The 11,308-nt window shown below is 41.6% G+C and overlaps 1 protein-coding gene across 1 annotated transcript in view; it reads left to right on the forward strand.

The window, feature by feature from the left end:
• The first annotated feature begins 894 nt into the window (after positions 1-894).
• RARS1 (arginyl-tRNA synthetase 1) overlaps positions 895-11,308 on the forward strand; it is a 22,466-nt gene continuing 12,052 nt past the window's right edge. Inside the window, exons 1-5 of the mRNA XM_053376505.1 lie at positions 895-1,002; positions 4,143-4,277; positions 6,872-7,066; positions 10,017-10,128; positions 11,171-11,271. Of these exons, the coding sequence (XP_053232480.1) occupies positions 958-1,002; positions 4,143-4,277; positions 6,872-7,066; positions 10,017-10,128; positions 11,171-11,271 (588 nt within the window). The 5' untranslated portion in view covers positions 895-957. The remainder of the gene's footprint in view (positions 1,003-4,142; positions 4,278-6,871; positions 7,067-10,016; positions 10,129-11,170; positions 11,272-11,308) is intronic.

The following is an 11,308-nucleotide window of genomic DNA, read 5'->3' on the forward strand; positions in this document are numbered from 1 at the left end:
TGTCATTGCCCCCTCTCGGGGACAACGAAATTACTTGACTGCTCCATAAAAACACTAATTAAACAATACAGTATAGTACAGCAAGGAAGATTAGATGACTTTCAAAGTCCAGGCTTCCCATTCAGGGCCGAGATCGCTCTGGAGAAGAAGCTGTTCTTAAGACGGCTCGTTCTTGTCTTCATCGTCCTGTATCTCTGTCCCGATGGCAGGAGCTCAAAGAGACAGTGACCAGGATGCGATGGATCTTTTACTATGTCCAGTGCCTTCCTATGGCACCTTGTGGCATAAATCTGCTCTAAGGTGGAAAAGGAACTAGTGACCATTAACAAAAACGGGGGCTGTGGGTCCCAACACACTATAACCACTACATCACACTGCTTATTTAGACACTAATCTGAGCCAGCAATATATATAGCACGCCTGCCATGCTATCTGTTTATAGTGAGAATCATTTATAGTGCGAATCAGTTCCCCAGCAAGTGCAGCTGTGTTTATCCGTCTGGAACAATCTCGGGATCGGCGACTTCTCCCGGTCCGCTGGCATAGCTGAGGCTCGCTGCGATACACACTCGCAATTCAAGAGACGGGATACGCATGGGATGGTCCTCTTTTTTATTATTATTCTTTTGGCTAGCGAGGAGGAACGATCCCTTGAATTAAAAACAATAATCATTTGGAAAGTTGGTCCGTTGTGGGCGGGAAGTTTGCCGTTTTCTCCTCGCTCTGATTGGCTTTTACGCAGATTTCGCTGGGGGGGTGGGGCCTGGACAAAAAAGACACCTTTGCCTTGGAAGAGCGGAGCGCGCAAAGGGACCGGTAGAGGGGGCGCAAGAGCACGGAGCACCAACACGGAGGCAAGAGGGCTTTTTCTCCCGCTGCCGCTCTTGCCTGGAACTCACCATAGAGAACAGGAGTTCCGCTTCCGGTCTTGGTTTCCCTTTTGTCTGACCCGCGAGGATGGAGGTGCAGGTGGCTCAATGCGCGGAGCGGCTTCAGCGGCAGGTCAGAGGCGCGTGCGTCCTTCTCTTTTATGGGGCGCGGCTGGAAGGCGAAGAGGAGGGGGGGCTCGGGGCGGCAGAGGCAAAGGGGGGGGGCCGGAGGCAGCGCGTGGCTGCTCGGAGGAGGCCGGGCGGCGGCGGCGGGAGGCGTTGCTTAGTCTGCCGCCAGCGCGGCGCTTCTTTCCCTTTCGAGCCTCTTACGTCAGCGCAGACCCCGCTTTTTCCCTCCTCCGTACGAGCGGGTCCCTCCCCGAGGCGTGTGAGGGGTTCTCGCTTCCTCCTGGCTCCTTAGGGGGCAGGGTCGTTGGGTGAAACCTTGACGCCAGCAGAAATGATTAAAACCAGGGCTGCTCACCTGCCCTTTTCGCCAGCTCAGTTGCCCTCCCCCCGCCCCCTGCACGCTTCTCTCGGGTCAACGTCTGAAGTGGGCAGGGCCCCTGCAGAGAACAAGAGAGAGAGAGGTCGCGAGTGCATATTAGCTCTCATGGGCGATACGTTGGGAAGCCCACCTGTGTTGGAATTGGCAAAGCTGGGTTTCCGAAGGGCCCCTGCCCCGTCCCCCCTTTTTTTAACAACAAGGAAATTCCCCTGCCCTCACCCACCGATCAGTTATTTGTATTTTCGCACAACAGTGGAGTATAATTGAAGTAACAACTGCTACGTTCTTGTTAAACCAGAATGAATCTCAAAAAACCGGACTATATTCATTGCTATTCTGTAGGCAGCAGCCTTGGGCACGCTTGAATGGAGACGCTGTAAATTTGTAAATGTACTAATAGAAAATAAAATATCTGGAAAGTAAGCATTCCAAGACATGTAACAATTCTCTTCGTAAACCGAATACATGCAACAACTCTTGGCAGAAGGTGAATGGATTTTTTAAAAAATCCTTTGGGGATTCTTTATACCATATTCCAAAGCAACTAAAGTTTTTGTTGTTGTTTTCAAAAAACAAAGGCCATAATAAATCTAAGAATAGTTAGGTTGGTGTGGAGGGGAAAAGCAAAATTAACAAGAACCTTGACACACACACACACACACACATATATTTAGAAGCCTCTCTGCAAGCAACTTGTGTTCACTTATGTGACAGTCTTAAGCAGGTAGTTTCTTTGGCTTTGTGACCCATCCTATTCCACAACCCCCCTTTTTGTAATAGTTGGTAATTGGAGGAATAATTAAAGACAGGTAACCATGTATTTTGATAGAATGTGACCAAAAGCATAGTATTGTCAACTCTAGTGGTCTGCACCATGGGTAGGCAAACTAAAGCCTGGGGGCCGGATCTGGCCCTATCGCCTTCTAAATTCAGCCCACAGACTGTTCAGGAATCAGCTTGTTTTTACATGAGTAGAATGTGCCCTTTTATTTAAAATGCATCTCTGCGTTATTTGTGGGGCATGGGAATTAGTTCATATTTCCCCCAAAAATATTGTCCGGCCCCCCACAAGGTCTGAGGGACAGTAGACCGGCCCACTGCTGAAAAAGTTTGCTGATCCCTGGTCTACACTGTCAAGCATTGGCCAAGATTGACCTGAGCTAGATGTACATATATGATATACTTCAAGACAGGAATTTGGCAATATTACATTCTTTGGAACAATAATGTAATGTAGTTAGGCTTTTGGTGTAGAACAGAATTTCATATGCCCAGCATAAAATAATAATTACAGTTTTTGGCATGTTCTTTATTTCTTCTTCACACCAGTCTAGTTCTCTACTACCTGCCTCACTATAAATTAGTAGAGTTGTCATAATGTTAGACAATGTTCCAGAATTTCTCCCAAGATCTTTTTTTGGAAGAAGACTCTTACTACTATTGCACCAATTATGAAGCCTCATCACCTCTTCTCTTCTTTCCCTCTGATAGTAATTGGTACATAAGAAATTGCTAAACAGGCACATAGTTACATTTAATTTCTAGCATATGTAGGCATTTCTCAGAGAATTTTTTTTTTTTTACAGTAGGGTGCTGCTCATTACTAGCCTAACTTTTACGTAGCTAAATAAATAAATCTGAATCTGCTAATAGTAATTTTATTTCATAATAAATTTCTAATAACTATAATTTTGCCACATGAGACACTCTTCAGTCACAAGTTTAGGTGTGGTTAGCAATTTAATGAAATAGTTCATGAACTAGTTTTTGAGCTGGGGAACATGATGGGTAAGCCATGTGGAGACTTGTTCTTTTTTTGAATTGCAGAGCATGTTGTTTTGTTTGTGTTTCTAAAATAATTTCTGCCAGGTGTTTGAGAGAGGCAAACTGAAAGAGCAGATAACCTGCAACATTTTGAGAGCTACACTTCAGAATATTTTTAGTAGTGGAAACTGTTCTTTCTGATTTTCATTACTTCAGCCCTCAGAATAAACTTTATATGATAAAACACATACAATATATTGGAAGGTCCTAGAAGGTCTAGGCTGCAAAAGGAAACAACAGAGCAGGTTTGTTGAGAGAAAGGGACTGATGGCTTCTGTTTCTTCCACAGCGTAGTTTCCTGTGGCACTTTCATTTCTCAGGCAGTTGTATTCCTAGGATGATAGACAAAATATTTTTGGCGCTGCCTTTGATTTGTATCCAAATTTGAAGGTGAAGGTAAATATATTTAGTAATCAGCCAAAGCAGGCAAACTGTCTCTGAAGTTGGGGTACTTTGAATTCAGTTCTGGTTTCTTAGTTTTCCCCTTAAAAGAGGAAGCATGGTAGGACCTTTTGAATAAAATCATACTGATATGTAACAATAAGTTCTTATCACTCACTCAGGTGGTGGTGAAACTCATAATGGATTATCTTTGTTCCATTCAATCAGTTCTGCTTGCACTACACAGAACAAGCCTACATTTAATGGAAATCTTAGATAATATGGTTATTATATGAATATCACAATCAGCAATGTTTATCTACTGTACATGTTGTCCTATAATATCTGATTTTTAATGAAAAGCTAATGTCATTATGCTCCACCAGTCTTTCCTTAAGGGATTGGTTGGTGAATTTGTTGCTACTAATTTTTAACAGTGTAGTTAGTTTAATTATGGATAATAAACACTAAAGATTAAATTTTGATGCAATCCCTATCATATATTATCATAGGGTAAGACAGAACAGGTTATATACTACTGGTTCTATTTTGCATCCTAGGAAAAGGAAATCAAGTTTCTGACTGCAGAAGTTGATCGTTTGAAAAACTATGGATGTTTGGGAGTTTCCCCAAATTTGGAAGGGTTGCGGGAAGAGAACGCAAAACTTAAATATCGCTTAAATGTTCTACAAAAGGTATGTTCCCTTTCTGAATAGTGTGAAGTGTGCGAAAAGTAAACGAATGGTCATGACTGTCGTGATTCTCAAAATTATCATTTGTCATTGTGAAGAGAATGAGAAAATGTGATTAACGCAGGAGAGATTCCCCCCCCTTACGGATGAAATTATTCTTCCTTTGAAATTTTTGCAGTATTGTTCTGTTTTACTGATACGTTGACCCTTAAAAAGTTATTTTTAAAATGTTATGAAGAACCTAAAATAGTTAATTACACAGAAATGCATTTCTCTGTTTGATTATGTTGTCTAGGGCTGGGCGATAACCTGGTTTTAAACATCACAATATATCACTAGCCAAACATTGTGATGTATCAATATATCACAATGTCTGAAATAAGGATGAAGCTATGTAGAGGCATTAGCTGGCTTCACGGTTATCCTCACATTGAGATTTCCCCATAACACACACACACACATTGCCAGGTCAAAAATTATGAAACTGATACCACAATATGGACTTCAGGCCGGTTTGGAACAATATATCGCCCAGCCCTAATTGTCAGTATTCTTGTTCTTTGACCTGGGCTGCATCTGCGCCAGCTGTTTTCCCCAGCGTACATCCAAGGAACAAGAATGCCTGGATAGGTCATGGCTAGAGCATGATTGCAGCTTCAGTCTCCATATGGGACAGCTGCATATTCCTGCATTGCAGGGGGTTGGACTCATAGCTGCCAATGTTTACCTTTTTTTAAGGGAAATTCCCTTATTCCGAATAGGATTCCTCACAAGAAAAGGGAAAAGTTGACAGCTATGGTTGGACTACATGATCCTCAGGATCCCAGAACTGCTAGAATCCAAAACTAAAACTTTGTCAAAAATGTATAACTTGCTGCTGAAATGGAATACTCAGGATGAGACGGTCAAATCTGTAATGATTAAGTGGGCACAAGACGTTGGTCATAATATTATGTTTGTTGACTGGGAACAGTTATGGACCACCGGGATTAAATTTACGGCATGTAATGCCTTAAGAGAAAATATTATGAAAATGATATATAGGTGGTACATGACCCCAGTCAAGCTTGCAAAAATCTACCATCTGCCCGATAATAAATGTTAGAAATGTAAGGAAAATGAAGGTACATTCTTTCACCTTTGGTGGACGTGCCCCAGGATTAAGGCTTTCTGGGAAATGATATATAATGAATTGAAAAAGGTATTTAAATATACCTTCGTGAAGAAACCAGAGGCCTTTCTCTTGGGCATGGTCGGCCAATTGGTGCCAAAGAAGGATAGAATTTTCTTTATGTATGGTACAACAGCAGCAAGAATACTCATCGCAAAGTATTGGAAGACGCAAGATCTACCCACTCTGGAAGAACGGCAGATGAAACTGATTGACTGTATGGGATTGGCAGAAATGATGAGCAGAATCCGTGACCAGGGAGAAGAGTCGGCAGAAGAAGATTGGAAAAAATTTAAGGACTATCTACAGAAATATTGTAAAATTAAGGAATGTTGATGGTGTTGGATTGAAATTGAGTGGTTTCTAGCTGTAAGGTTATAAATGAATATAGATGGGAAAAAAGGGTTTGAAAAATAAGGTAATAATATAAGCTGTAATGCTTTAAATGAAGGATTTGCTGAACAAATAATCTTAATTGGAATACGAGGAGGAGAAGTATGGGGAGGTCTGAGAAATTTGTTATGGAAAAGTACGTTTTATGAACTATATGCCTTTTTTAATGTTTTTGTTTGTTCTGTTTTTGTTTGTTTGTTTAAAAAATTGGAAAATTTAATAAACATTTTTTAAAAAAAAAATACATGATCCTCAGGATCCCTTCCAACTCTACAATTTTTTGATTCTAAGACTGAGAGGCTGCACTTCATCCTGGTAGAGTCTCTGGTGCTGTCAATTAGGGCTGTACTTTTGGTGCTTTGAGAGGATGCAAGAAAATTGCTGCTTCGTTTAGCAAGGCAGTTCTCCCAAATACTTTTGCGTACATCTGGCTGGGGGTAGTCAAGGAACATTCTCCCCTCCCCAAATCTAGTAATTCTGCTCAATGAAAAAGAGAGTTGCAACCTGCTTTTTAAAGTGGCAGGCTTTCTTTACACCACCAGCAAGTCTACTTGTAAACAAATGACTATTTGCAAGAATATTTCTTGAACATGAAAACCTTCTGCCTGCTGCTTTCTCACACAGCAGGCTTTTGAAGCTGTGACAATCTTCATTCTCTTTAGCAGGGTATTTTATTTACAAATCATTTCTGTGTGTGCAGCTATTTTATCGTTGTACTCTGAGCACATAAAGAGAGCATGCCTCCCTTTATTCTAGGTAAAAATAGATGGAACCTGACACAGCCATCAGGGTTTGTTAATCTTGGTTCACCTGAAGTCTGATACATTTTGTAAGCAGTGCAAAGCTTTCCTTTGCCCATTAGCTGGAAGAACTTGTTTCTGTAGAAAGCAGATTAGGATTTATGTGTGTTTGTGTTTACACACACATTTCATTTTAATCATGTGCTATGTTTAGGGTGCTTGAATTGAGATGCACTGTTCCAATGGGCTCCTCAATCTGATGGATGGATAATTAGATTTGTGTTTTCATTTAGAGCCTTCAGGAAGAAAGGAGTAGAAGCAAGCCATCAAAAGGCATGATTAACATCAATAGTCGCCTTCAAGACATTTTTGGAGTGGCTATTAAAGCTGCGTATCCAGATCTAGAAAATCCTCCACTGTTGGTGACACCAAGTCAGCAGTCCAAGTTTGGTGACTATCAGTGCAACAGTGCTATGAGCATAACCCAGGTAATTCATAATGTGAGAATTTGTCGTTCTCTAGTGCTGTATCCAAACAGCACAAAGCCACCCAGCTGAAAATATACATTGCTCAGCATTGTGCTGATGTTGTAGTTTGAGTGGAACAGTGAAAACCAACCACTCTATATCAGCCTCTCCATTTCTCACAGAAATCTACCCTACAATTGAGGAATCTTTTCCTGCACTCTTCTATTATTTACATTGCCACATTTGAACGAACACAGTACACAGCAGACAAGTCTTAAAGCATTTAAAATGAAGATAATCTAGTCACATGCAAACATGAAACATCATAAAAATTATGAGTTTTCAGTGTTGCACCATGGGGTTCTGCTGGTGCAACAGGATTTTCATTCATCCATGTACCACAAAAATCTGCTCCAGAGGGCCCCCCAATCTTTGGGAGCTGATCTTGAGAACAGGCTGGAGGGAACGTGACAGGAAGCTCCATTATTCAAGCAAAGCTGTAGCATTGGCTCTACCCTGGAAGGATTACATATCAATTATGGAAAAGCCAATATAATTCTGCCTCTGAAGCAGGGGTGGTGAATGTGGGGCCCTCCAGATGTTGCTGGACTACAGTTTGCATCTTTGCTGCTGGCCATACTAACTTATTCCCCTCCCCATTTTGGCTTAGGGAAAAAAATGCATGTTTTTTTAAAAAATGGTTTAATTTTGACTTAACACTTTCTAGAATCTTACTCATTTGTATTCATATGAAGCAGTGATTTTCATTTTTGTAAACTGTCCTGAATAATGTGCATGCTAGAATGTCAAGACCTGTATTTCCATATAAACAAATAAAATAACAGTAAGCTAAATCCTGAACTACAGATCAGCTACCTTTTTTCAAAAATCACCTCTAAAATCCTTACCAGTATAGTTTCCCTCTTTGATTTAAAAATCAATGTAAGTTTGCAGTGGAAGTTGGACTTCTTGTCACATCCCTTGGAGGATGGTAAAGTTACTAAGCAAATTGGCCTGGCAGAGATCTCTTTCCAAACAATACTGTTACGTGCCAGCCGGCAGCCTCTCGGCATGAACTTCTTTTGGACAAACAGCTCCACAAATGTGTGTTCTCTTCTTCATAGAGCTCATTAGCATATGCACTTGGGTGTCAGCCAGCCCAACACAAGCTTGCAGTGCCTTTTTAAAATATTTTTGACCGCTGCTTTACCCCAATTAAGTCACTGTTAGGAGTCTTGTCTGGTGCAGGTTTCTCAATGTCTGCATTGTTTGTATTCCTTGATATCATAAGGTCTCCCCTCCCTCCCCACAACTTTTGACAGCCCCTCCAGAGATCGGCATGGACACAAGCTGCTTTATGGAATGTCTCCACCCCGATGCACTTTTTGAGCTCTCTCTCTGCCAGCGTTGACACCCAGGACATGTCGCTGCTTACTTTGTACAGTTTTGCAAATTTGCTTGGCTGATCGTTACTTTCATTGAAATTGATTTCAGTAAACATAACCCCCCTCCCCTCCCACCCCGGCCATTTCCCAGACACTAAATTTGTTTTGAAATAGTATCTGTTCCTTTAAAAAAAGGAATCTCCCATGCACCCACCTCCACACACCTTCCAGCCATCAAAAAATATTTTTCATCCCAAGAGAAGCAATGAAATTTTTGTTCTGTATAATCATTCTGGACACCAGCCATTTGGAGACTCCTGATTTTATCTTTAGCTCCTGCTCCACGTGAATGAGCAGTTTCTTGGTGCATCGTGCAACATTTTTCAGAACACTCAACACTTGACAAAACAGCAAACATTTGGAAGCAGAATTCTAAAAGGTGAAGGGAGAGAGCTGTGTGTGTTTGCGGGCGGGAGGGAGGGAGGGAAAGCAAAGGAGAAAGCAAGCAATATATCTCTAAAACTAATAGCTGCCTAGCCCCTCCAGCTGAGAGTGCAAGCACAATATGCTAATGAGCATGTACAAAGACAAAACACATTTGTGACAGCTTTCCACATTGGCAGGGCACATGGAGAGACTGTCGCCTGGCACGTACGCTCTTGTCATTTTTTGAGGATTGCTTTCTGAAGCCAAGCAATACAGTGGTACCTCGGGTTAAGAACTTAATTTGTTCTGGAGGTCTGTTCTTAACCTGAAACTGTTCTTAACCTGAAGCACCACTTTAGCTAATGGGGCCTCCCGCTGCCGCTGCGCCACCGCTGCACGATTTCTGTTCTCATCCTGAAGCAAAGTTCTTAACCCGAGGTACTATTTCTGGGTTAGCGGAGTCTGTAACCTGAAGCGTATGTAACCTGAAGCGTATGTAACCTGAGGTACCACTGTACATCAGAGAGAGAGTACTTGCCATAGGAAGACTACTTATTAGAAAGGAAAGCTAGAATTACCTACATTTTGCCGTGGGAAACCATCTGGCTGTTGTTCTTCTCCAATACCAATTCTTTTCATAAAGATCAGTGGGTTCCTCCCTTTTGAATGTGTAGAACAACTTTTGCAGTCTGGTGCCCTCTAGGATGTTTTGGAATGCAACTCCCACCAGCCCAGCCAAAATCTGTAGGACTCCAGGTTGGGAAAGGCCAGTGTAAAAGTCATTTGTAATGAGTTATGCATCTCAAAAGATGCATACTCAGAAGAATCATTTGAATTGCTCTGGCTTACATGTGGCAGATGTGGAATTGGCAACTGTCTGCTGCTCTCATTTCCTTTGACAGGAAATGGCAACAAAGGACCACACATATGCTTGAATAACAGTAGGGTCATAGGGTATTTATTCAGTTTGTGATTGCCTCTGCTATATTTACCCGGTGGGGTTTTCCAGGCAGGCTGGTTTCTTGACAGATTCCTGTGAAAAGGGAATTCCATTTTTATCACAGCTGCTCAAATGATATGAGCTTGTAGAGCTTTGCCTCAGGTTCTCTGTGTTCTCCTCAGTCAGGGATTGCGCTGAGACCTCTTGCTGTGTCTTTCAGATACTGCTCAAGACCAAGGAGCAAAAAGTGAGCCCGAGAGAAATAGCTGATAAGATTGCCAGAAACATTCCTGACAATGAATGCATAGCAAAGATTGAAATCGCCGGTCCTGGTACAGTTACTCTGTTTTTACTTTTCTGGGACATTTAAATCTAATGTTATGAAGTATTATGATGAAATGACTCAGTAGAATTCTGAGTCCTTTAGAGATGAACTATAGGAGGACAAGGGGAATCCTCTCCCTAAGCTTGATGCCTATTCACCCTACCAGGAATTCTGACGTGTACCCCTGTGACATTCTGGCTTCCATAGGCAGACAGCTTTTAAGGCAGAGGAGTACAGTCATACCTTGGAAGTCGAACAGAATCCGTTCCGGAAGTCCATTCGACTTCCGAAATGTTTGAAAACCAAAGTGCAGCCTCTGATTGGCTGCAGGAAGCTCCTGCAGCCAATCGGAAGCTGTGGAAGCCCCATCAAGCGTCCGGCTTCCAAAAGAACCTTCGAAAACCGGAACACTCACTTCCAGATTTTGATCATTTGGGAGCCAGAATGTTCAATTCCCAAGGCGTTTGGGAGCCGAGGTACGACTGTACTCAGTTGGGAATTTCTTAGGAAGGTTGCACCATGTGATAATTCTCTGTGAGTTTCAGCTTGGTATTTGTGGCAGTTGGGAAGCATTTTATTTAGCTCTGCAGTTAAAAATGAATGTGGTTCTTTCAGAGAGGTTAGCAGCAATTTAAATGAAGAAGTTTTGGAAAGAAATTAAAATAATCTATATAAATATTATCATTCTACTTAATCACATACATTACCTGAGTGCTTGCAAAATAAAGAAGAAACTTTATTGAAACCCAGTGCCTCTCAGTGAAAGTGATCCTCCTAGCAAACTAATTGGTGACCAAGGCTGTTTACAGGACAGCATGTGTTGTCTGGACAATTGGCTTTTGTTATTTATTGATAAAAATCAATGGCACTTTGTCCTTGTATCATTATCAAATTGATTTTTTTCCTGTCACTGCAAATGAGTTGCCCTGTTATGGGTAATTCTGCAATACTGTGTTTTTAGCAAAATATGTGCTCTGTGCAAAAGAAATCAAGGCCTTAATATGTATATAGTCTCAGGAATCATTTTTACTTTTTATGCTTTTCTGAAGGTTTCATTAATGTGCACTTGAAAAAGGATTTTGTATCTAAACAACTAAGCAGTATGCTGGTGAATGGAGTTCAGCTGCCTGCTCTTGGTGAAAGGAAGAAGGTATGACAGTAAATGGTTAACTAGGTCTTGTCTTAGG

This window comes from Podarcis raffonei, chromosome 2, assembly GCF_027172205.1.
Source record: "Podarcis raffonei isolate rPodRaf1 chromosome 2, rPodRaf1.pri, whole genome shotgun sequence".
NCBI classification, from domain to species: domain Eukaryota; kingdom Metazoa; phylum Chordata; class Lepidosauria; order Squamata; family Lacertidae; genus Podarcis; species Podarcis raffonei.